Source organism: Euleptes europaea, chromosome 2 (genome assembly GCF_029931775.1).
Source record: "Euleptes europaea isolate rEulEur1 chromosome 2, rEulEur1.hap1, whole genome shotgun sequence".
NCBI lineage: Eukaryota > Metazoa > Chordata > Lepidosauria > Squamata > Sphaerodactylidae > Euleptes > Euleptes europaea.
This window is the reverse complement of record NC_079313.1, coordinates 67,891,204-67,918,690: the sequence shown is the minus strand read 5'-3', so window position 1 is coordinate 67,918,690 and position 27,487 is coordinate 67,891,204. Positions and strand designations below refer to the sequence as shown.

The 27,487-nt window shown below is 40.2% G+C and overlaps 1 protein-coding gene across 6 annotated transcripts in view; it reads right to left on the bottom strand.

Moving 5' to 3' along the window:
* Positions 1-27,487, bottom strand: part of DAB1 (DAB adaptor protein 1) — a 761,363-nt gene that overhangs the window by 63,266 nt on the left and 670,610 nt on the right. For 4 of the 6 annotated variants that reach the window (XM_056844015.1, XM_056844020.1, XM_056844017.1 and 1 more), the window contains 4 exons: positions 7,210-7,341; positions 6,046-6,165; positions 4,414-4,452; positions 1,982-2,047 (listed from right to left, as the gene is read on the bottom strand). In XM_056844015.1, the coding sequence (XP_056699993.1) occupies positions 1,982-2,047; positions 4,414-4,452; positions 6,046-6,165; positions 7,210-7,341 (357 nt within the window). The remainder of the gene's footprint in view (positions 1-1,981; positions 2,048-4,413; positions 4,453-6,045; positions 6,166-7,209; positions 7,342-27,487) is intronic. The other 2 variants (XM_056844018.1, XM_056844019.1) reach the window with 1 other exon arrangement.

The following is a 27,487-nucleotide window of genomic DNA, read 5'->3' as shown; positions in this document are numbered from 1 at the left end:
CTAATTATTTGTACTTGTACTAGTACAGAGGTCCCCAACCTTTGACCCTGGAGGCACATTTGGAATTCTGACATGGCAAGTTGGGCACAGCAACAAAATGGCTTCCACAAAATGGCTGCCTCAAGAGGTGCAGCCAGCCACAAAATCATCGCCACAGCTTAACTTTATTGACACAATGCAGATTCTTGTGCTGTGGTGGCAGCTGCTGCTGAAACAATATTTTAAAAATGTGTACAGCCAATCAAATCTCCAATTGTCAATCAGGCACCTTGCCAAAAGACCTACCTTGGTCCCACCCACTTTCTAAAAACACTTGGCAGGCACCAGAAAAGGTGCTGGTGAGCACCATGTTGCCCATGGGCCCCATTTTCAGGACCCCTGTACTAGTATCTCTCCTGCCCCATCAGCATTTCTGGCTTTAAGAGAGGTGGGATTACAATTAATGGCTATAAATTAATGAGAGGTATATGTTCCCCACTCCATCAAAGCAGAAATATGGCTACAATACTTTTTCTTAGCTACAGTGTCCTACTCAATGAGACAAACAGACTGAAGTCAGTTCAATGGAAAGAAGCAGGTCTTTGTATTTAGTAGTATGGGCCCAGAAAGCTTCCAAAAGCATCTGCTAGGCTTTTAACCTTTATAGTGGTAACCAAATTACTTTCTTAGGAATACAGGACCAATCTATCCTGCCTTGTTTTTTTATATCTACTGAAAAAATTCTCATGGACAAGGATGTCTGGCTTTGTTTCTGCTTGCTGTGTTAAATTATCCTCTTTCTTAAAAAGAGCTGCTCACCATTGGAAAAGTAGAAGGGATTTCTTCAGTGAGATTCTTGGTGTGTGGTGTAAAGTGCCATCAAGACAGAGAGAATTATGGTGACCCTGTAGGCAAGAGATGTTCAGAGGTGGTTTGCCATTGCCTGCTTTGGTTTAGTGTCCGTTTCCTTGGAGATCTCCCATCCAAATACGAATCAGGCCCAACCCTGCTTGGCTTCTGAGATATAAAGAGATCAGGCTAACCTGGGCCACCCAGGTCAGGGCAGTGAGATTCTTACCTCACTCCTAAAAGAATTTACTTAGTTCATGAATGGCAATTCAGAATTGTCTCTAGGTGAACAGGCAAGCAAGCTCTAAAAAGTTGTTACAGGCTAGTAACTTATTAGTAAGACTATATATATTTGAAATAAAAATCCATCATTTCAGTGGAACTCATTTCCAAACAAATATGCACAATCTCAATCTTGGTGTTAGGATGAATTTTATAGGCACAGGCAAATTTCATACAATATCTAAATTTCATTTCTGCACTCAAAAACTCCAAAGTTTTGTTGCAAGTCTGTTTCTTAACATAACTGTTAGCTAGAGATTAACTAGTCAGAAACTTCTTCACAGTGGCTGGGGTTTAGTATTTTATTCAGATAATATGTATTCTCAGGAACCATGTTATGCTAAATGAAGGCTACTCATGTTCTTTGCTAGATTGGCCCAGCACCTATTGAAATTATTGAATGTTTGATATCAGCCTAAGCACTGAAATACATAGACCGGATCTGAATAAAATCTTCCTCTAGAATACGGATGGAACGAGTCTTTTACAGCATGCAAAAAAGACAGTCAAAGGGATTAATACACAGTTTAGTTGAGAGATGTGAAAAACCGCAGTGAATCATTAGTTGTCAAAAATGTGTATACATTAAAATTATTTTGAAAATTAACCTGAGAACTCTGTGCCATTGTATATGTGACATACTGTATTTAGAATCCATATCAGGATTCTAATAAATGCAAAAAGGTTGAAAAAAAGAAACATTAAGAGGGAAAAATGGTCTGTTCAAAATAAACCTGTAATTTGAATGAACATGAAATGGTATGCATGACTTTAGGATGAATGAAAATGCTTAAAAAGGGACTTTGATCTATGGAATGTGCTTGGACTGATTGCTGGGGGCAATGGAAACACAGATGTAGCAATTATATACCTGATAAATGTTTTCTTCGGTTTCAGGCTCACGGATTGGTTCGTGTCCAGCCTCAAACACAATGTACTATTACATCAGCAGCCAAAGAGGAAAGGTCAGAGATGAAACAGAAAGGAGAAAAAGGCAATTTGGAACTTCAGAAGAAATAACCACAGACAAGCAGTAAAGGAGTGGGCTCAAAGTACAGGCTAACACAGGAGCAACTGACTTTTGCTGAAAGGCATATAACGCGCCTCTTTCTCTTATGAAAGAGAAATAAAGGAGACATGGAACTTTGCTAATTGTCACTGGACTAGTTTCATGCTGCTGTTTCAACAGAGATATATATGACCAAAGGTCCAGTTTTGCTCTCATAGAAGTGACAAGGAATTTTACTACAGGAACAGAAAGAAGCCTCTGGGCTGCATGTGGTACTTTTAACCTGTTTGAGGGAAGTTGGAAGACAGTAAAGGGAAATGAGTTAAATTTTGAGCATTAATGTATAATAAAGGGCTGCTTTTCATCCTGTTTTTGAAAATGTAACATGAGAAGGATGTCACATACTACTCAAGGTACAAATTTTTAGAAATGGTTCTAAAGATAATGCATCTTTTCTCCAAAATATCTGTATGTATCATCTTTCCAATATTGTGCCTGCTTAACATGCAAAGTGTCCATGTATTTTAAAAACAACTTTGTAATTCTGAAGGGCTTGACATATGTTTTAAAGACAAGGATCAAGGGACACTGAAGCTTTGCTTAGGACTGGTTCAAATGGAATGCTCCTTATCTCTGGCTAAAGGCTTGGGAGATGGCGACAGGCTATTATGATCCTCTACCGTCACAGCGCATTCCTGAAACTCCAGGGCAAAAGCCCTTAGGAGGCCAGGAAGGTGCTGCGCTGGCATCTGCCCCCCCCCCATGCTGGCATCCAGGCAGCTAATGCCGGTGTTAGTGGCCCAAATGTCGGCAGGAAGGCCTGGATGCCGGTCGCTGCCACAGCAGCACTGCCCCGGGACACCGATGGGGCCTTCTGCCGGTGTCCGAACGCCATCAAAGGCCACACTGGCATCCCGGGAGGTGTTCCCGAGGCATTACGGCATCCCGGGAGGCATTCCCGTGGCGTTCTGGTGCTAGGCTGGGGCCACCTTTAGGCGGCCTCCAAAGCCCTTTTGGCCCGGGAACGCCCCCTTTTTTGGGTTGCACAGATTTTTTTCACCGCAGGGAGGTTTCGGTGGGGCCGAAACCTCCATTGGAGGCAGGGTCTGAAACCTCCTTTGGAGGCAGAGCAGCTGTGTTGCCTCCAATAACCAGCACAGGCATTCCTCTTAGGAATGCACTGTTAATTTCTCTCTTCTATAATTTCATGTTAATTCAACCAGGAAATTTGTTATTGTCCCCATACCCCTAAATAAAACAAAACTCACTTTCAATATAGATTAACTGGTTCTTATTAAATGTAAGAAATTCTGAACTGATCACATTGACCAGCTCACATTTCTGGGTTTTCCACCCTGAGTTTCCCACCATGGGTTTCCTTTCAAATATGGCTTAAAATACTCCAAAATGTCAGCAGTCCTTTAGTCAGCTTTTCAAAACTAGAAGCTATAATCTATCCTGGGAGTAAACCCATTTAATAAAATGCGGTTTATGTTACTCCATGAGATACTGTATCTCATGAATGAAATATCATTAAAAAGTCAGCATGGTGTAGTGTTTAGAGTGTCAGACCAGGATGGGGGAAACCCAGGTTTGAATCCCCACTCTGCCATGGAAACATGCTGGGTGACCTTGGGCCAGTCATACCACTCTCACCCTAATCTACCTCAAAGAGTTGTGAGGATAAAATGGAGAAGGGGAGAATGTTGCAAGCCACTATGGGCCCCCACAAGGGAGAAAGCTGTGGTATAAATGAAGTAAAATAAATAAATAAATACAAATCTGTTGCTTATTACTTCAACAAAATATAGCCTTACAATGAGTAAATCTAGCATCTTGTGCCTTGTATATGTTATTGGACATATATAATCAAAATATATCTCTACTTCTTGATTGTTGTGTGACTTTTGAGGTTTAATTCACAAACTGACTTCCACAAGTCATGTGAATGAGTGTTAAAACTTCTTAAAGAAGAAGTTAGCCTGCAATAAAGAAATTGGTTATATTAGTCAGCTCTCTAAAGTTGTCAATCTAAAAATATATAAATAATCTTGTAGAAAATCTTGTTTCAATGCTTAAAACCTAACTTTCAAAAGATTTATAATGGCTACTTTTAACCTCCTGCGTAATATAAAAATATTACTCAGAAATCAATGTTTTGCTTATGTTTTATAGTTTTCAGAGCTCACTGACTAGGAACTTAAATGACCTTGTTTTAGTACTGCAATTCTATTGAAAAGCATACTTCCCAAACATTTCTGAAACTCTGTTGTTTATACAGCTTCAGAAATTACCTGGTAAACAGGATCTTCTACATCTTCTTCCAAAATTGTCTATTGCAACAAAAAGTAAAGAATAGGAAACAAAAGGGAAAGAACAGCAGAAGTTTGTATTAAGCGACAGCAAAGGAAGTACACATTATATGGTAAATAATATATTTTTAATATTGGCATTATTGCATCAACTCAAACCTTTACCATCATCAATATACCTAATTCTCAACATGGCCCCACATGTGGATACTTAAATCTGGAGACTGGAGCCAGGAACAGACAAGACAGTTCTTTCTACATACACGAGAAAAGCCCCAGGTTAGCAGAAAAATCTGAAACCAAACAAACCAAATAAAAAATGGGGAATGTTAACACACCCAAATAATACAAGCAGCACCTGTAGCTCTTTCTATGGCTGTTGCTAGGCAACCACAAAGTACTGTCAGCCTTCAAGCCTTGGTTTGTCAGTAAAAGGCAGGGGGAAGGTACAGGGACCTTTCCAGGCCTGTTTTGGCCTTTGAAGGAAGACTCATCAGGATTAAGCCTGCTAGCAAGCACTAGCAGGCCCATCTGTTTGCTACAATTCAACATCACCCACATACTGGTTAGAATTTTAGACTGGGATCTGTGAGACCCAGGTTCAAACCCCTACTCTTCTGTGGAACCTGGGTGATGTTGGGCCATTCACAGTCTGCTGTGGAACCTGGGTGATGTTGGGCCATTCATAGCCTAACCGCAGGGCTGTTGTGAGAATTAAATAGAAAACAGGAGAATGATGTAAGATGCTCAGGGTTCCTATTGAGGGGAAAAAGTGGGATACAAATGAAGTAAATAAATAATAAATATAGTCAAAGATAGGGGCAGATAAAAGGTAGATTTGCTGGTGTGTGGGAAGGAGAGAAAGAAGCAAGAAAGGGGGAGAGGATATGGGGCTGTCAGGAGGGAAAGAGGAAATAGAGTGGGAGCAGCTACAGAAGAAAATGAGATGCCCCCTGCAAGTCCTTGCAGGTCCTCCACTTGTATTCCACAAGGTCAGAAGCAAAACACATCTGCTCTGAAAATCAACCAGCCTCAAATCACATAAATTTCATATTTAAAATAATTATTGTATAGGAAATGAAGCCATTTGAAATGGCTAATGCTCTCATCTTGGCAGTGATGCTGTTTTAATTGCTGCTGAATCCCAACATGGAGATGCTGGTAATCATATACACACATTGGAATTAATATTGTAAACTGACTGGATTGCATCCAAAGTACTGTGAGTGGAACTTTCCTACCTCTCCCTCCTGCTGCAGCCTACTGAGTTCCATGAAATGTTGCCCCAGTATTCAGGGGACCCCCAGGAACAGTACTGGGTGTGTTGTGGGAGTCCTGAGTGGGAAAGGGGAATCAGACAAAACTGAGTGTTGTATTCAATCCAGAGCTCCTGCATCTCAATGAAGTCCTAACTGTCACCATTACATCATGGAGTCAGTCTTCTGATGGACATCAGTGGTCCAGGTGTAAGAGTCAGTTCATACAATGAATTTTTTCCCCTTGCTGTAGCAGGTACTAGTCATTATGTATTGTTCTTAACACAATAATATCGTCCATTCTTATTTTATAACTGTACTAATGTACACCTCTATCTAAGAATGGTCTAGTGAATACCTGATATACTGCTTGTTCACACTGTTTATCTTTCTGTGCCTTTTTCTCCATCTCTTCCCTTTGTTTCAGTTCATAAATGAGTTGAAAGAGGTCTCGCAAATCCAAAATTACAGGCTCTGCCTATATGAAAAACAACAAGTAATTTTGATAACATGGAAAAGCAGACCTAGCTAACAGAAATACCTTCTTCCTGATGAAACAGGAGATCAGGATGACAATCATGATACCACTTATTTGATAGGAGCTCCACTAAAATCAATATAATGTATTTAAACAAATTAAAACAAAGTTCTCTATTTGGATCAGGGTCAGTTGGGGCCTGTTCATTACAAGCACCATTTAATCTTGCCATAGAAATTATTGCAGTAAAATTATCTTTGCATTCAGGAAGGCTCACCCTGGAACTAGCTGAATACCTATGAAACCCAAGTGAAATTTCAAGACAGAGATGCTGGGGTGGGTTCCAAAAGTTGAACCTATGATGGCAAAGTATAACTTGAGCATTAAATCAATAATGCTACATCACCATTTATACAAATACTCCAACTTAGCCTGGTTTGTAAACTGGTTCTTTGGACTTGCCACCCTAGGCAAAAACAAGAAGAAAATCTAAAACAAAAACAAAAAACTCCTTTCACGATGAATTAATTTATACCTTGTTTATATTGGGCTAGCTTCAAATTTTAACTTGGCAAAGGTTCATTTCTATATAAGCTAATTATATTTGCAGATTAATGATAATTATAATTATGAGCATAAAAGGCATTGCTTATATTTATTAGTAGTTTCTAATACAATGAAATGAGAGTAGACTATGCAAAGCAGCTATTTGTTTTCCATCATTTTCTATCTAAATGAGTCTAGGAGCCAGAGTAAACTTATTTGTATTCAGCTAGTGTTTCCAGTTTAATTAGAAAGGAAAATAATTACTAATTACAAGGAATACATCAAGAAAAAAAAAGGGAGAAGGGTGAATTGCCTCCCTTTCTTTCCAAGCCTGGTATCACTAAACTGCCATCTCTGAACATTTATGCAGGCACTCCTGACAGCATTATATACTGCAAAAACAATGTTTACAGGCTGCCCTTCCAAAACCACAGTGTTCTAGACAGAGCGATCAAACAGAGTTAAACGACAGAAAATTACAATAATCTTGATACTTACTGCCTGGGCTGTTTTTATTGCCACAAATCTATGATTCCCTTCCTTTCCACATACATATCCAAAGGCCCGGTGGTCTGTGATATCCTTTGCGATGTATGAAATTTCATGAACTGCATGATGGTGCTGTAGTAGCTGTTAATAAACAAAAAACAAAACAAAAACAAGCACATGACACATTTAATTGAGGTTCACATCTCAACTGAAACAGACAACGTATCTCCGTCAGTGTTCATCTCAGTAGCGATGGTGTCATAACGATGAACAATGCTTTCAGTGGCTACTTTAAAAGGTTTATTCCATTTGGTTTGGCCACATTTACAATTAAAGTTTTCATGTTTCAAATGTGTCATCTGATGCTGCATTTCCAGTTATAAAATGGTCAACCCAGTACTATCCCAGCCATAGCTGCTGATCCAAAAACAGATGGTTGCATTATGAACCCACTCAATGAGACACTGCAGGCTCCTGAGTGGCAAAAAGGCTCGTTGCGATGTGTCGCTTTCAGGTGTAAACCGGAAGTGATGTGATCACGTTGGCGCATGTGATCCCTGCCTCAGCTCCACCCCAAAAACCTCCCACTGGAGCCTGGCAACCCTATCCTGAACAGTTAGATTCAAGTCCAGTAGCATGTTAGAGACCAACAAGATTTTCGGGGTGTAAGCTTTTGAGAGCCAAACCCCCTTTTGTCAAATTTAGGCTCCAGAATTATTTCATCCCGGGGGCTCTTTACTGAAGGTATGCCTTTTCTCCTCTGGCCTCATGTACAATGAGAACATAACAGCTTGTGCCACCATTCCTGTTGCAGCATTTTGAGAATCTTCAAAGCTGGACGCCCACCTTTGATAAGGTTCCCTGGATTGATAATCTACTTACATTCCAAATGGACTTTGTGCCTATGGTATCAGATTGATACTAAAACATGTTTTGAATTGTAAATTCTTCTATTTGAATAATATGTTTTTATAATCAAACTGTTTTTAACTTATATTTTTATTCTTGATTCTTTTCCAGACATCTTAAAATACATACCTGCGCTGATACATAATTGTTCTCTTTGTTAATTTAGGTTTATATATGCACAATATGTTTTACCAGACTACTAAAGAAGGCATGGGGGTCAAAATGCATTTGGTACGTGGTTTTAGATTATCAACCCTGTATTTGCTGGCATAAGGACTGGTTTTTAACATATGCATGAGCTCTTTGTAATAAATATATTTCATTGTTTAATTGAATTTTATTTCACCAAACCTCCTGGATATTCAACTTTGATTTTAGGTTGGGTCATTTTCTCCTCTGTTTTGTGCACCTGGAAATCACCCAATTAAAGTATAGCCAGGAAGGTGTTGCTAGTTTTCAAGATTACCATTGTGGTATAAAATAAAGAGTAAATGATAGCAGAAGCTGTGCCACAATGGTACATAGGAAATTACCCTTAGACCATTTCAATTAAGCTCTAGTTACTAGAACCTACTGATCTACCTTCAATTGCTTTCAGGTCACTGTTGAGATCTTGTCTGAGCAACAAGTTAATTCTATACTCATCACTCTTAGTTTTACTTGTAGACTTTTCCTGCTACAGTTCTCTTTGCTCTATTTTCTCTACACCAAGCAAGTGTTTCTTTTCCTTTATCTCTCCTGGTTTTCCATCTAATGAAACCTTCACCTTGCCCAAGATAGACCCTGTTTTCAATTACCACACTGAACAAGGACTAACTGGGGAAAGAAAATACCTTATGCTTGTTGTCCTATGCTCTTCTGCTGCATTGCAGATCATAACACTGATTTAAGTTCTCAATATTATTATTGCAATTTTGAAGATCATTACACAAGCTTATGTGTTTATAAGGTAGGGGTACCTTCTGCACAAACCAGGGAATTTGAAGGATCGCCTTCTCCCATATGTTCCTGCTTGGGAATTGAGATCACAAGGAGATCCCCTCCTGATTGTCCTACTAATTAAAGACACTCATTTGGTGGGTACATGAGAGAGGGCCAATTATGGAACAGTTTTATTTAGGACTGCATTTTGATTGATCTAGCTTTTATTATTGGTATTTTAATCTGTAACTTTTATAGGCTTTATAAATGTTTTTTTTATGTTTTATAATGTTTATTTATATTGTAAGCCACATTGAATTCTGCAGGAGAGAAAGGCAGCTAACAAATGTTTCAAATAAATAAATAAATGACGTAACCAGGCATGCACCCCAGTGGCCAGATCTTTTCTGCCCAGGAAAGGCTGCAACTGGCTAACCAGTCGAAACCAATTAAACATAATTTTGGCCATAGTTGCCACCTGCTTATCTAGCAGTAAGTCTGGGTCCAAGAATACCCCCAGAGTATGGACCTATTCCCTCAAGTGCAACCTCATCCAGAATGGGTGGCACCATAAATCCTGGGCTAAATCTTCTGCCCACAAGTAGCACTTTATTTTGGGCTTAAACTTCAGTTTATTAGCCTGCTTCCATTCTTAACTGCCTCCAGGTACTGGTTCAGGATTTCTACAGCCTTACTGGGATCACCTGGAAGTGAGAGACAAAGCTGAGTGTCATCTGCATAATAATAATGATCCAACACAAATCTCCGGATGACCTCACCCAGTGGTTCATTTAGATGTTAAAAAGGCTGAGCAGCAGTCCCCCAGCATCACCTACTGATACCTACCCTCCAGGTAGGACTAGAACTACTGCAGAACTGTGCCTCCCAATCCCAGTTTACATAGCTGGTCCAGAAGGATACCATGATCCATGATACTGAAAGCCGCTGACAGGTCCAGGAGAATCAACAGAGTTGCACTCCCTCTTTCCATCTTCTGACACAAGTCATCCACCAGAGCGACCGTGGCGATTTCAATCCCAATTATGCCATATTGCAAATGACATCAACTACAGTTAATTCTAGAGTGTAGAATAACTTACTTTCATAAGAGCTATGTATTACCTAGTATAATAATGATATGACCTTATTTACATAATATAATCGTATTGATTTATTAGGGGTTTTTTTTGGTGTTCCTGTCGCATGTTTTCCTCTAATCATGAAATTAAACATCACCTTCTTCAACAGCATATTAGAAAGAAAGTTATCTTAGACTCCTACTAAATCAAAGTTCTTTGACATTACTTCATTAAGCAATGTTAAGCAATGTTTGTGGAGAAATTAAATTGTGATCAGACAGTTGTGTAGAATTGAACATAAAGACTATTCTGCCAGGGAAAATACCACCTACAATGACGAGACAGCAGATGGACACATTTTAATTTATTTGGGAACCTTCATTAACTGCTGGAAAATCATTTCGTCTTTAATGGCTGATGATACTCAAGCATCACCTTGCAAACTGTACCAATCTACTAAGTAATAAACTAAGCATGCCTGCAGCCATAACCTTTTCTATATTTAATAGAATGGAATGTTTAGAAGGATGGTTGTCAAGATATTTTTAGTTAGAATTTGAAGTAATTTTTGTCTAGCCCCAGGTGGAGGGAAAAGGGAAGGTGGGAAGGAGGCATGGAATCAATGGGAGAGGCTGGATGTGGGCATGGGTGGATGTCAACTGGCAGTGGAAAAAAAAAACCCTGAACAGAGCATTTCCACATGTTGAGTGAGGCCGGCTCAGAATCAGCTTGAGAAAAAACCTTGCAGTAAAAGTGCCCATAAAAAGCCAGAGAAAAGCCGAGGAAAAATCTAAGCTGCTTCTGTAGGGGGCAAAACACAGGTGGAAAAGGGGAAAAAACCCAAAGTAGTTTGGGGCCAAAATCAACAAAAAGCACACATGCTGAATAGCCCAGGATCTCATATAGTGCAGTCCCCAGCATTATAAGATGTATTGCAGTGTTTGAAGTTTCATGTTTTGAAAATGATTTAAAGCATTTGCTTTGCAAAGTGCACAGAGGCAGATGCTAATAATTCATTTATATTGTTATTTGGTGTTTTGTTTCTTTACAGTTCCATGACTTTATTGATTTATTAGCCCATTACTCTTGATGAATCACAAGACTTGATTCCAAGCCTTGGATACAACCTGATAGCTCTACAGTAAGGAAGAATAATTCACAATGAAGTGTATAACTGAAGATTTCATTTGACTGTTCCAAAGGAGCCCAGGCAGCCTGGATCAGTGGGTGCCAAGAGAAGAGAACAAATATACGGTTGATTAGTTGCTCCCTGGCCATCTGCAGTAATTTATCTGATAATATGGGAGGGAGTAGATTTTAAATAGATGAATAAACGAATGACCTAATTAATGAAGTATCATACTGATATACAATATGTCAACTATTGCACCCTGCACCAAAGCACAACATATGGTGAACTCTGTCATAAACAAAGTTGTATTCTTTTTATAGCTGGTACATGACACCACTGGTTAAAAGTCACAGGATGTGGAAGAAGTTTTAGGAGGCAAAAGGAACACACAGCAAGATTACCCTGCTGCTCTCACCTTGACTTAGCATCTTCTACAGCTCTTATGCAGATAAAACAGAACTAAGTTCGATCCCGACAGGAGTCAGTTTCAGGTAGCTGGCTCAAGGTTGACTCAGTCTTCCATCCTTTCGAGGTCAGTAAAATGAGTACCCAAGTTGCTGGGGGTAAAGGGAAGATGACTGGGGAAGGCACTGGCAATCCGCCCTGTAAACATAGTCTGCCTAGTAAATGTCGGGATGTGATGTCACCCCATGGATCAGGAATGACCCGGTGCTTGCACAGGGGACTACCTTTACCTTTTTACCTAAGATATATGAATATAGCAGTCATTTTAAAAAAACTATGTCTATGATTAAACTCTCATGATTATCTTATTGTCGTAATTCTTTCCAATGCAGTGCATTAGTGAACAAGTCTGTTTATCTCTTTACATTTTCCTCCTGATACACTCTCTCTAAATATATAAAAGTATACTGAAAAGAAAGTTTGTATCCTATATATACTTTAAAAGGGAGATTCAGGCAGAAAACAACAACAACAATAACAACAACAATAAACTATTATATATTTGTTTTCAACAGAATCTCAGTCACCTCTGCTTGGACTAATCACTGGACAGAAAATTAATACATGGGATTTCTAAGGAGCAGTACAGCCAAATTTTCATCTCCTTCTTCCTCACTACAGAGTTTTCATAGGAAATGCGTAAAGGATCCATTTAATAACAAGCCTCTGATCCAAGTTGGGCCCTTGCTCACTTGAGTTCTCAGCACAGGACCTCCAGGCACATATCTGATCCAAAGGCCTTATGGCAGCCAAGCGTCTCCCACACAGAGTTTGTAATGGGTCACTTGGCCATAACAGAAGGGGACAGATAGCTGAAAGTGTATCTGCAACTGAAAGGGCTAAAGAAGTCCTCAGCATGTATTTGCGGAATTAAGTAACTGCCACATCTAACCAAGTATGTAACTGTCTTCTCAGACTTCAACCCTAAACTGGCTAATCTGGTCCTTCCCTGATATAATGTGTACTACAAAGTAAAGGAAGCTTGACATGCATTGTAAATCACCCTTCCTGTATGGCGGTCAGTCCATTGCAATAAGATCTGTTAAATCCTTCTCAGGGAGATTCACCTGTCTCCCTCTATCATTGTCTTCCACCAGCAGGTGAAGACTTTTTTGTCTTGTTTGGTGTATCAGGTATAATTGTTATTGGCCCTCTTACCTGATTGTGTTATTGTGTGCTTACATCCTTTTATTGAATTGGTTATTCTACCTATATTTTATTTTAAATACTTTTTAAATGTTTAAATGTTTTTATGTTCACTGCCTTGGGGATCCTATTTGTGTATAAAGGCGGCATAGAGTTTTTAAAAATAAATAAGTAAATACATTTTATTAGTCAATAATAAACCTTTCTTCTGTCTGTCTCATGCAATCTGAAATTATTTCCCTACACTGCTGTTTTTACCTTAAGGATATACTTAGCTATTAATTTTGTTTTTGATCACCTACAGCTGATTGTGTAGATAATATTGAAGAGATTTAGCTACTTCAGAGATCTCATGATTTTCTCATTTGCCTCTTGCTGTGAGGAGTTCGTCATAAAGCCAGTCATTCCTTATCCCCACGATGCCCTTCTTGTTTCTATTCTGTGGCCTCCAGTTCTGCTGAAATCAATCAAGCTGATCAATTAAGCACTTAGAAGGGAAAGCAATCACCTCCAATAACAGGGTCAGCTTCTATGGCGCCCAGTAATATCAGGTTCTTAATGGGAGAATTTATTTATTGAAGAAGAGAGCACAGTATTAGCTCAAAATTAGGTGAGAAACTCAGTTAAAACACCCAAAGTCATCCTCAGAGTGCTATACCCAAGCTAAAAAGAGCGCAGGAAGTAATTCTCCATGTAAATGAAGAATTTATAGAGACCACAAGTACAGAATGCTTCTATTTTAATTTACCCTTTAGTTTCAGGCAGGTATCATCAGCTCAGGTGTATGACTCAAAACTACCACTCCCATTCCCTCAGCACTATGAAAGGACTAACAGACCTTGCCCAAGAAGCTCTCTGAAGTCCTAGTGTGCAAATCTTCTGTCAACTGTATAACCTGTCTTTAGTAACCAAACCCCTTCATGAATGTTATTCACCCAGGAATGTTATTCACCCAGGAATAAAGGCTGTCTGTCTGGGACACAGAAGGCAGTATGACATTTCTCTTTCTGAGTCATGCTGAACGGTTAACATGGGCAGGTAACTAGGGAGTTGCAACAGGACAACAGTTTTCCCCACCCCATTTTTTCAAACAAGCTGCTACCTCAGTCATCATCCTACTCTTGCTCTTACTGGCTCAGTGAAAAACTGACGGATGAGTGTAGTTTGTGAAAACACTGCTGTGTCTTTCACCCTTCAATTAACCTGCTAATCATTGAGGTGTAGGAAGCCAGGCAGACCCCTATCCCGCTTGACAGGCCAAATGCTATTATTTAGTTATTTGTATAAGGTAATTTGCCCTGATCTGGATGGCCCAGGCCAGCCCAATCTTGTCAGATCTTGGAACCTAAGCAGAGTAGGCCCTGGTTAATACTTGGATGGGAGACCACCAAGGAAGACCAGGTTTGCTATGCAGAGGCAGACAATGGCAAACCACCTATGTAAGTCTCTTGCCTGGAAAATCTTATGGGGTTGCCGTAAGTCAGCTGTGACTTGATGGGACATTCCACCACCATAAGGTTATTTGGGTACAAAGGTCTCATTCCACTTATCTGCATACATATTGTATTTATCTGTATACAAATATTAATTAGATAATTCGTTTCATATTATAAAAGGGGAAAAAACTTAAATACTATATTTACCAATAAGTTCTGCAAAAATGGGATTTGAACCCAGATCTCAGCAGGTATTTTTCAGAAAGCTGCCCAACTAATGTTGTGAAACCAATGAAGCTTTTCTACTTTTGTGGGAAGGAGAAGTTTCAGAATAAATTTGTGGTGCACCATAGTATGTGTGTGCAGGGGGAGAGGTGAGAAGTTCAAACTAAAAAGTCCTGCTGGCCACACACAAGACTTGTCCAGATGTGGTCCAAGGTTCTGACCGTAATATTGCATAATACTGAGTGCCTGCATTTAGCAGAATCCCACTACAGCCTATATAAATAATCCTCATTCCTAAAAAAAAAAAAACAAAAAAAAAAAAAACCAATGTCAAACTAGTCTTCAGGCATACCTACAGGCACAAGCCAGCGATTTCAGTTTCACAGTATGCAACTTATATTGTCAAAAGAACTATAATAGCTGAAGCCTCAAAACCGAATGCTCTGAGGGCTTTCAAAGTAATTTAAACAGCTTATATAGCACTTTTAATGCACGTTACCACCTATAACTATGCTCCAATATTACAGCCTTGCATGTGCAAATGGTGCTCTAGCATGGTAGGTAGTGGCAGAGAAAACAAATGTGCAAGGCCACAGAATTCCTGCTGCCCCACCTGCAAAGAAGAATCCCATGTAGGTGTGGGACCATAACATCACTATTCTCTTGTTCATCTGTATAAAAATTCTGTGAGGTAGATTACTGTGTGTGTGTGTGTGTGTGTGTAAAGTGTTGTCAAGTCACAGCCAACCTGTGGCGACTCCATAGGGTTTTCAAGGCAAGAGACTAACAGAGGTGGTTTGCCATCACCTTCCTCTGCATAGCGACCATGGAATTCCTTGGTGGTCTCCCATCAAGATACTAACCAGGGCCGATCGACTTAGCTTTTAGGATCTGATGAGATCGGTTTAGCCTGGGCCATCCCTGACAGGGTGAGGTAGATTACTACCACTTTCATTTTACACAGAGGAAACAGAGGGTGAAATATGTGTTCAAAGACAGCCATGAAAACTATGAATAAACTGGAGTTGTTGTTGTTGTTTGGAAAGGACAGGAGGGAGATCACCTCACTGTTTAATACCATTTTATTAAATAAAGATACAATATTTGAGTACGTATAATGTTCATATTTTGCTATCTTGGTAATGAAGCTCAGGAAAAAAAATTAAAAGGCATATTTTCTTCCGTATATTACAGTAGAGAAGCCCTGTCCCTTTGCACAGCAGTGGTTCAGAGAGTAACATTTGACCTATCTGTTACTGAAAGGCATAAGAGGCAGATAAGTCCCATTTGTTCTTTTGCTAGAGAAGAGACTTTGATAACAAGATTCATGCTGCTAGAGCACATTAAAAGCCAGGACAAATGGTAGCCTCCTAGATTTTTAAGGTTTCAATAGAGCAGCTTTAGACAGGATCATCTGGCTATTGAAGCAAAAAGGGCGCCTGTAAATTTCAAATACTTATGACTTCCTAAGGCTATGTGTTCAAACCGACCAGGCCAGATCATTTTCAGATCATTCAGAAATGAAGATATTTTTTAGCACATGATTTGCTTTTTTAAAAAGGCAGTCATTTATTTCCATTCTCTGGAGTTTAAGTGCCCCAAAAGTCATTTCATCAAAGCTGTGTAGTAGACATGTCCCCAGGTAATTGCTTTCTTGGAATAATTTTGCTGCTAATCTTTCTCTACTCCACCATATGAAGCAGAACATCTCCAACAATGACACAACAGAAATGAGTATGCAATGGGACTGAAACTTGCAAAATCTCTGTACCCTACACTGGTGAAGGGTAGCCTTCATGTTTCTGAGACCTACGAGTCACAAAGCAGTGGCTTGGTGAGTGCAGCCAGTCACAAAATGGTGGCCTGTACAAAAATTACGGCATTGCAGAACATAAAAGGTCTGCAGTGCTCACCTTTCCTCTGCTTTTGCCCCAAATTGTAACTTACTCTGAAGGGAGGGGAATGCATTTATCCTTACATTTTCCCTGGAAGAGGCAAAGAATAACTGTCTATCTATCTATCTATCTATCTATCTATCTATCTATCTATCTATCTATCTATCTATCTATCTATCTATCTATCTATCTATCTATCTACAACTTTAAACTCACATTACACATTTTTTTTAACACATAAAGGCCTCTGCTGGGAGAGAATTCCATAGCCAGGATCCAATATAGAAAACACAATAAAGGAAAATGTTGAAAATAATATAGTTTAGTTCATTACAAAACCATAGTTAAAACAGGGTGTTTTGTGTGTGTGTGTTTGTGTGTGTGTGTGTGTGTGTGTGTGTGTGGAACAATACAACCCATACTAAAAATACAAGCAGAGAAAATGCCAGATTTAGGCCATCTTTTCCTAATGCCGCATCTACTAGTTAAGTTCTCAGCATCTGTCTGACTGACAGAAAGCGCCATCTGTTCCTTTTGAGGACGTTTTGTTGGCATAACAATCATTACCAAAATGTGCAGGAAAAAGAAGAAAGCTCAATGAGGGGATCCACTAAATATTGGATATTTTAAGCCACCCTTGCCAACAAGTCACACCAGTTCACACATATCTCTACTAGATGGATAGCCCCCACACACATCTGCCCTACATGCTACTTAAATATCCTAAAGTAATAATAAAACTCCTTCCCTCCTACAGTATTCAAAGGTTTTGTGATTGGTCTCTTGGAAGCTCTTACTTGTCACTGCTTGATTACCAAGTTTATTTTTAAATTATGTTTTCCCTTTGACTATTTCCTATTGTCTCCGAACTGGGAGAATCCTGCTAAAACATAGTATCTGCCCTTTCTCCAGAATTCTAAACAAGTACTCCCTACAGATACTGACATGAGAGTTATTACATAGGAAGTCTGTAAAAATTTTAGGCAGTTTCCATTACATTGTCTTTTTCTCCCCCGTCCTGCTTCCCTTCTCAAACTTTACCTACCATATCTTGTTATTTCCCCATTACTTAGGTCCTCCATCTCCTGTTCTTGGCTGGTCTGCCCAACTACTGGTCCTTCCCCATTGCATTCCCCACCTGGTCAGGAACTCTTTCCTTTCCACCCCTAATTCCTTCCACGTTTATTCCACTGTACCTTCTGGTCTCTTTGGTGCAACCTTTGCCTATCTCTTCACTCTGGGTTGTTTTGCTCTGGTCTAGCCAAGTGGGAGGAACATAATCTGCATAATTTTGCTAGATGTAAAGCAACTACATCCAAGGATTGTGCAAACATGGTTTTATTAGCTTGTCCTATGTAAACTGCAATGGTGCTACTGCAATTGACCTGTCCAAATGCCTTGTGCTTTTGTCTTGATACCCCTCTTTCTGCTCTGTACCTTTGACAGGTACTTGCTCATCAAAATTACTTGCTCATCAAATACTAGTTTCCTTTCCACATCCCTCACCAAGATTTACTGTGCCAAACTGGAACCTGTGTATACAACAGACTAAAAAGATCCCTTTTTGTTCCAGAACTCATGTTGTAATTCTTCACATGTATCACTTACACATGGCAGGCCTGACACAGGGACTGATTTGGGTATCACACTGGCAGAGAGTAAAAAACAAGGAAATGCACTAAATTCTAAGTGTACATAAAGCAACAAATAACTTTAAAAGTTGCACCTGAACAAGACAAGAAGAAATTGTGGTGTTTTCATATTCTTACAAATCTTCAGACTTAAATATTTAATAATTAACTAAAATATATGAAACCATAGGGCTGAATTTTGATCATTGACAAGAACATAACAACAGATGAGCTAAACTTTTGAAATCCTGAAGGGCAGATTTTTCTGTTAAGGTGTCATTTTGATACTGCCACCAGAGGAGGAAAAAACCCTTAGTTTAAAACTGTAGCTTCTTTCATGCCAATGAACACAGCAGTTTATTATTTTAGGCACAGATCCTGGCTGAGAACACAAGGAGTGCAGAGCTTATGAGAAAATAAAAGAGGACAAATTGAATGTGATAGCATGGAGAGAGAGAGGAAAAAGCGAACAAAGACCAGGATGCCAATTTGTTGTCTGATGGAAGAACAGACTGCAAAATGGACCAGCAAGCAAGATCACTGAGGGTGAACATGATTGAACTCTTTCCTGGGAAGGGGCTGATTATTCTCCTAAACATTAGCAAACCACTATGTGGCTGGAAGCAAGTGGTCCACCATTGAATTTGTGTGACCCAGAGCCATTCATTCAACTGTGACTCGCAAGAGGCAACAGAATTTCTCTCTCCTGGAAGACAAGTATAGAAGAAAAAGGAAGTCATAGTCTTGGAACATTCTCCAGGTGAGAGTGGACTTCTCTTCAGATGACTGGCTTTTCAAACATTGCTTAACTATAAATGGAAGACAAATCTTTTATCTCTGTGCATCTTCCATATGGAGTGACTTTAGTGACAATAACTCAAGGGAATGTTTTTGTGAGCTCTTCCACAAAAAAAGACACTAAAGTGCAAACACATACTGGAAATGACACAGTCATGAATCACTTGCAAATTAAATGTCTTGTTAGATACCAAAAATAACAAGGAACATGAATTTGATATCCTCATAGCCAAGCACCAAATGTAAAAGGAAATACTATATAGAATCTATCAAGGATCACAAAGAATAAGATGTCCTGTACTCGTGGCACCAAAACTCTCTCAGGGAGATTCATCTGCCCCCTTCTGTTGCCATCTTCCGCCAGCAGGTGAAGACTTTTTTATTTTGTATGGCATTTCCTCAGTGATCCCTTCACCCTGACCAACATTTGTTTTTATGTCTTTGTATGTAGTTTAGCTCTGTTTTTGTTTTAATGATGTTGTTTTTGTGTGTGGAGGGTTTGTTTTTAAAATGTGATTTTATTATGTATGTTTTAATTTGTTAGCTGCCTTAGTGGCCCTAGTGAGGGCAGAAAGGAGGGATATAAATTTTGTAAATAAACAAACCAATAAATAAAAATAATGGAAACTTTGCCGAAGGCTTTCACGGTCAGAGTTCATCGGTTCTTGTAAGTTATCCGGGCTGTGTGACCGTGGTCTTGCTATTTTCTTTCCTGACGTTTCGCCAGCAGCTGTGGCAGGCATCTTCAGAGGAGTAACACTGAAGAGACACTGTCCTTCAGTGTTACTCCTCTGAAGACGCCTGCCACAGCTGCGGGCGAAACGTCAGGAAAGAAAATAGCAAGACCACGGTCACACAGCCCGGATAGCCTACAAGAACCAATGGAAACTTTATTCAAATGAGAGGTTGTGTGCTGTGTTAGTTAGCCCATCAATGGTGTGTTAGCCCATCAATGTTTGTTTCTTTTTTCTAATATTTGCTCCCCAATGAATTGTGTTAAGTGTTTGGGTTTTGTAACTCTAGATTTTATACTTAAAGGTCTTGTTCAGAGTCAAAACAGAACAGACGTCCAGTGGCATCTTAAAGACTGACAACATTTATTCAGATGCCTTACATCCTCTTCTAATTATCAGGTTTCAAATTCCCTGGAAATTAATGGCACTTCCTTCCAAGTAAATGTGTGTGATGCAGTGCAGACTTGCCACATGCCAGCGGAGCTAGACAGGGAAGTAGCTGATGTATACTTTGCAAGTAACTGACAGGAAGGCAAGATCTGAGACTGGCAGACCTGCACCCAGAAATGGTCACTTCAAACCAGAAGACTGCATAAGAGAACAGTGAGGCATGAGATTGGGTTGTAACAGTCCATTCTGGAGCAACGAATGCCTTATGGGATAGTTGATGAGTGAGGAGGCATCTTTTATTAATTAATTATATTCATACATTTAGGTACTTATACCCTGCCTTGTTGTCAGTGGGACCCAAAGTAGAAAAGTAATATCGTTCTCTCCTACCTTTTAGCCTAAGAGGAAGATTAGGCTGAAAAAGGGTGACCGGCCCAAAGCCACCAAGAGAGCTTTGATGGCACAGTGGAGATTCAAACCTGGGTCTTCTAGATCCTTGTCTAACACCCAGCTAAGGGTCAATAATGGAAAGATCTTTGCCTTTCAGGCAAAACAACAACTGAGAATTAAATTCAATGGCCCTGTATATTCAGCTCTGGTAAGGGAACAACACTCCGGCATACCATCTGTAAAGGAGCACAAACAAGGCCATTTCTGTCTGTAATTTCTGTATGGAGAGCTACTTTGGTATAGTGGTTAGAATGTTGGACCAGCATCTGAAAGATTTCAGGTTCAAATCCCTACTCTGCCATGGCAGCTTGCTGGGTAACTGTGGGCCAGTCACACTCAGACTAAACGACCTTTGAGTTTTTGTGAAGATAAAATGGAGGAGAGAAGAACAATGTAAATCACTTTGGCTACCTATTGGGGAGAAAAGCGGGCTATAAATAAAGTAAACAAATACATATTGCTTCCTCTTCACTCTGGCAAATTCTCAGTATTATGGCCTATTCATTTCTTTTTCTTCTTACTACTCAGAACACGAATATCTCTTGCCATAAAGCAAAACAAAATCATTCCTCATTTGACAGTATTGCAAAACTTGAAATTAATACTTCTAAACCTGGGAAAGGATGGCGGGCAGGATTCAATACGTGGATTCCATGGATCCATTCTGCAAACAGAAGTACTGACAATGACATAGTTAAAGGAATGGATTCACAGGATACTCTGCATCATCTCTGACAACAATGAAGAATAGCTTCTGATGACATTGAAGGACCCTGCAAATTCTACTACTTGTCTTCTGCAACCACAAGGCAACACAACTGGCAGTTCATTCAGTATGCCTCAAAGTTTGCAGTGGGTGTTTTTTTGGTAGAGAGGATTTTAAAAATATATATTTGTATGATTTTTATTGCTAGAAAAATGGCTTACAAATGTTAGTTATAAAGATACAGAGGATGCATTATAATAGGGAAATGAATTTACAAGTTTTCTTCAGAAGAACATCCCCCCACCAAAAAAAAACACACACCCAAACAACCCAAATAGGCCACTTTATGTAAGGTTATATTTATTTGTGGCTTATTCTGGCTGCATGACTTCAGATATCTTGCACCTTACCATAAACAATACAAGGTACTTTTGGCAAAGTTTGTGTGCTTTTTCACTTCAATAATTGAAGGAAAATGTTTTTGAAAGGACAGTCCAAGGAGACTAAGGGAGAGAACAATGAGTGTGAAATGCTCTAAAAAATCAATTTCTATATTCACTAGAAGTGGTCATTTTTTTTCAGACTCACTCTTCAGGAACTTATCACATTGCGTTAAGGCTCTTTAGTTCAATTAGAACAAGGTAGCATATTGGAAAGCGTCTGTTTGGGTTCCGGTCTCATATACAGATCCAAAGGACTGCATGGGTAGAAGCTGGGTTTGGCCCCTTCTCATTTTTATGTAAATTAGATTTAGCACTCCATTTCATTCCTTTGCCTTTAATCTGAATCTCAAAGCTGAAACCACAATTAAATACACAGCATATCAACTTAATTCAAAATGGAGGGAACTCTTTTGTGTTATTGCTCATCCCTTTCTCTGACTTCCCACTGTAAAATCAGTGGGTAAGTTTTTGAACACACTGTGATACCATCACATTGTAGTTAAATAAAATCAATGATTCTTTCATGGCTTTGAGAAGGCCTACATTTATTGTGTTTGAATTATTTTCGTTCTTTTTCTTTTCTGGCCTACTGGCCATCCCTCCTGTTAGGAAGTGGGGGCCAGTTGGCTGGAGGCACTGCTACTTTCCTTTTTGTCACTCCCCCTCCATTAACCCACCCAGGACCCATAATTTCTTCCCACAACTGTGGCTGGTGGTTTCATATTCCTTCTGTGCACTACATGCCTTCATTTGGGGGGTGGGGGTGCCCTCTTAATGAAAACTAACAATTCATGTAAGTTTTGCACAGTTCCTTCTGAGGGTTTTCAGTACAGATATCGTAGACAAGATTTAAGTGTGGTTCACACCACAAGTAATATTCAAACTGTAGTAGGGATGCTTGAACTCCCTGCCTTCTGATTGCCTCGTAATCACCAGGGGCAAATATGTCAGTGATGTATTGACTGTTGCGTGAGTTGGAGTTTGCTCGTGGAAGGTGACTGGACCTAGACACTCAGCTTTCAGGTGCGCATGATGTCTTTTACATCCTGATGTCACTACTGCACAGACAATGATTTTCTCTGCAACCATGTTAAAATATATCTTGCAAAATGATTTGGTTTTAAGGCAGATTCTATCTTTTGTTGTTCTCATTAATGAATTCTGACTATAGCCAGCCAGCATGGCTTTATTGCTTCCAACTTAGCTGATTTGCAAAGGAGCTCTGCATAGCTGTTACAATTACCCACAGCATCAGGAATGGATTTCAAAGAACAAGGGAATGGCTTTAATATGGTCTCTTCAAGTAGAATGAGGCTGGGTCCTTTAATTGAGTAGGCCTGCTTAAAGATGGACTGTGAAGCCAAAACACCCCAGGAAAGATTCCACCCACCCTCTAGCCGTAATCCCGTCTTCCTTGGATGGCAGAAGGGGACACGACACCAACTACTACATCATACTACCCAGTTAGCCTTGTCTCTCAATTTTGTACTTCTCTATACATAATAGTAATAAACCTTGCTTATAAAAGCTGCAGACTGTAATTCTAGTTGTGCTTTATTCAGAAATAAGTCCCATTATATATATATTTATAGCTATAGCCTGTTTAATAACCAAAGAATCTCTGAGCGTCTTTCTCACCATCAATGTCCTTCTCAAGGAAGAAACTAACCATCTAAATCACGCACTGCTAGCAAACGGCTACTCCAAGAATGAAATCAGAAGGGCCATTGAACCAAACAAAAATCAGAAAACTCAAGAAAAACAGTCTACCATAGGAAAGGTATTCTTGCCATTTATTAAAGGAGTCACTGATAGGATGGAGAAACTTTTGAAAAAACATAACCTACAAACAGTGTTTAAACCCACCAAGAAAATACAACAAATGCTACGATCAGCAAAAGACAAAAGAGACCCCCTCACCTCTGTAGGAGTATATCGTATACCTTGCAGCTGTGGAGAAGTTTACATCGGGACCACAAAACGCAGCATACAAGCAAGGATAAAAGAACATGAAAGATACTGCAGACTTGGCCAACCTGAGAAATCAGCAGTGGCTGAACATGGACTGACACAAACAGGACACAGGGTCTTATTCCAAGACACTGAAAGACTGGACAATTCTACCAACTATTTTGTCAGATTGCACAGAGAAGCCATTGAAATTCATAAACATCAGCACAACTTTAACAGAAAAGAGGAGAGTTTAAGAATGAATAAGGCTTGGCTTCCTGCCCTGAAAAACCTCCAGACAAAGACAACATTCAACAATAGCCATTCAGATTAGTTTTGGATTACACACATTAACAGATCACTTCAGGATACAATGGTGCCATATTAACATACCATACCCTCATTAGCACATTATCTTGATACTTACAGGACAATACTTTTGCAGGACAATACTCAGCTCAAACCCAACCCCTTTCTGACTATATATTACTCTTCCTACACCCTTGACACTGAGAGACACTGTCCTTCAGTGTTACTACTCTGAAGATGCCTGCCACAGTTGCTGGCGAAACGTCAGGAAAGAAAATTCCAAGACCACGGTTACACAGCCCGGATAACCTACAAGAACCAATGAACTCTGACCGTGAAAGCCTTCGACAATATAATGGGGAGCAGTGCTCAGAAGAGACTCAGGTGGTATGTCAAAGAGCCTCATGCAGCTCCCAAGCCACTGACTTTCAGCGAATTAGACAATTTACATTACATTAGACAATTAGAAACAGGCATGCTCATCACTTGATGGCTAATACATATAATAATCATTACAGACTAAACATCATAGACAAACGTTTCACCTCAAATGGTTGCTGACACAAATGTTCATTTTAAAATAAAGTGGGAGGGGAATAAATGTTTTACAACCTCATACCACCCATTTTTGCTTTTCCTGATGTCTCTTCATGTATTGTTGGTGATGAAGGAAATTACAATCCCCACTAATACTGCTTCTTGCCCTTATTCTGAGTTAGCTTCAGATGCTGACATGTAGCCAAATATCACTGGAAATGCTTCCTGCCCTTACTCTCATCTCTTCTGAATAAAACAATAATGAAAATAAATGGTGCCCAGCAACAGCTGAGATCATAGTTGCTTCCATGGTAAGTAGGGTGAAAACTTCACATCTGTTGATGACTGTTCAGAAAACTGTGGAAATGTTAACACTTTACAGTCTGTAAATAGGATGGTGTAGTTGGATGAAGGTATTCCAGCTCACCATTATCTGCTCACAGAAGCAGTTCACAACTTCACCTATGAGTGATCAAAGTTCTAAGTGGGAGTTACATTGTAAGCACATCTGTTGTAGGGGCACATGTAAGAATGTCTGTCTCACTGTTGTCCACAGCCTCAGACCAGGCCCCTGGCTACCTGACCATAATCAGGTCCTCTTGTTAGATCCCTTGTCTGAGCACTTTGGTATCTTATAAGGGCAAATGGGACCAAAGCTAACAGGAAAGAGCAAGGCACTGCTTTCTCATAGTGAACCAAAGTTTTTAGAGCTCTGGGAAACCATTTGGGGAACTGTGTGAAAAGGCTTTGGTTGCTGTCAGACAGATGGGCCAGTTTGCATTTTCCCAGGCCTCCAAGGTGAGACAGATTGCAAGACAATGAGAAGAACCAAGCCCTCCTCACACAGGTAATGAGCAAAACACTTAGCACTCCGATAGCCAGCAACTTAATCCTGTCAGCAATCAGAACCTATTCTTCTAATACCAACTAGTCTGTTCTCCATATCTAAATTTCCCTCTAGTTATATCATACTTGCAAAACTGCCTCCGAGTCATCTCCCCTTTCCTGGAGAGCCTGTCCCAAAACATCTTCTCTCATTTGAAAAACTATAACATAGTATTTAGAGGTACTCAATCAGAAGTCGCCATGAGTCGGAAGCGACTTGACGGCACTTAACACACACACAATCCGAAGTACCCAGGTATTGTCTATATGCTTCTACGTCCTGATGTTTCATACTAAATCAGTTAAAGTAATCAAAGAGTAATCAAGCCTTTGGCAATGTTTGGTTGCCAGTGAGGTAATAACACCTCAGGATATGTTTCGGGGTATAAGTATCTCCCATCTCAAAAGGGCAAAGTGTATCCGTTTTTCTGGATGCAAAATGCTCACCCAGTACTGCTAGTGCGGCTTTTGCTTTCTCCCGAGAAACAATGGTCTTTCCTTGCTTTATGCAGCTGCCATCTTTGGATGCCACTCATCTGACTGGTAAATATATTTCCCTGGGAACCTCACGTCCTTATGTCCACCCCCTCCTTCCTTTTTTCCTAGTTCTTGTATGCATCAGGTTCTGTGTATTTGTCTGTGTGTGTTTGTAATTTGAGTATTTTTATTAAAACTCTTAAAAGTTATACAACACTTCTTATTGAGAGTATTTCCACTGGTGTGCTCATCCTTGTAGAAATAGGTTCCGAGGTTCCGAGTGACAACCTCTTGTAAGGCTCATTTTGTCTTCATAGCTAATTCTTTCAGACTAAAAGGAGACCCCTCTAACTGGAGTAACACCCTGGAATACTCCTCAGTCATGGTCAGGCTGGGGCTGCCTTCAGGCTAGAGGACCTCTCCTGGCCCTGGCTCCTCAGCTGCTGCTGGGCTCTGAGGCTCACCCTTGGACTTCCACCCATCCCCCAGAGCCTGCTCCTTCCCTCCTTGTTCCCAGCTGGTCCTCAAGCCTTCCTGGAAGGGTGCTGTTTGCCTGCTGGCCTCTTGGGTCTCTCTCAGCCCCCATGAATTGCTTGGCCAGCCAGGCCACCCTCACCGCCACAGCCCACTCCTGATGTAGCACTGCTTCCACTTGCCCCATGTGGCCTCCTCATTGTGACATCCTCCCATCTGCTCCCTTCCTAAGGCCTACAGCCATCTTTTGGTGGCCTGGATGGCCAGAGTGGGCCCTGCCCTCCCATTGGTATCCTAGCACTCCTGGACATGTTTTCTTCTGCCCACGCCATTCGGAGTGCCCTGATACTGCCCAGGCCCCAGCAGCAGCAGTCTGCATGCTCATTCAACAAAAAAGAACTGGTAGATTCTGGATAAATTTGGTTTTTACATCATGGGAATCACTGTACGCGTTTGTGTGCAGTGTGTGCATATCTACATACAGTGTGGTCAGCCAAATCAAAAAGATATTATATAGCGGTAGATCCTCTATTTGTGTTCTTTACTGCTAACCTTTCCTTTGTGTTACTGAGCTCTCTCTCAATAGGTCACAGGATTTCCCCTACCAACTTTCTTTTATCACTGATCTATTATAATAGATGTAGCACTGATCAGGAAAAGCCCAGTTTGCACACATTAGGGCCTATTTTTCATAAACACACACAGACATAGTCATACAGCCTTGGTTTCTTATTTTGCTTGTGTCCCATTTCCACACAGGCAGTTACAGCTGAATCCTCTGAACAGGGGAAGAAGGATTACAGGATGATAGCTGACTACGGATCAACACAGCAGCTGTCCAAAGCATCTGGGAGCCGGGAGGCAGTGAAGACCTATAAGATTAGTAGTGGTGTTATCCAAGCAGAGTATCACAACAAGCTCTTGACACTGGGAAATACTGTGTCAGCAAAGTTCAGGCTTCAACTGTTACTTCTTATGTTACCTGGTTGCCCTACCCTTCTTGTTAATTTGAGTGGTAAGGTTTGGAGCTCTGCTCCCTTTCATACTGTGTGATGGGATGTCCTGATAGACAGGCACTCTTTCTTCTGAACCATTCCACTCAGACTTCCTCCTTTCTCCTTTCTCAGGGGGTCTGGCCTGATGGGGAGTTCTAGAAACAAACTGGCATAGTATTGGGGCTTCTGGCCTCTGTTTCCAATGGCTCATTGGATTTGGCCTCCTCCTGGGGTCTTGACTCCCCTTAGTCCTTGAACATGGTAGGAATTGTAAAAGGATCCGCCTCTGAAGAGGTTCTG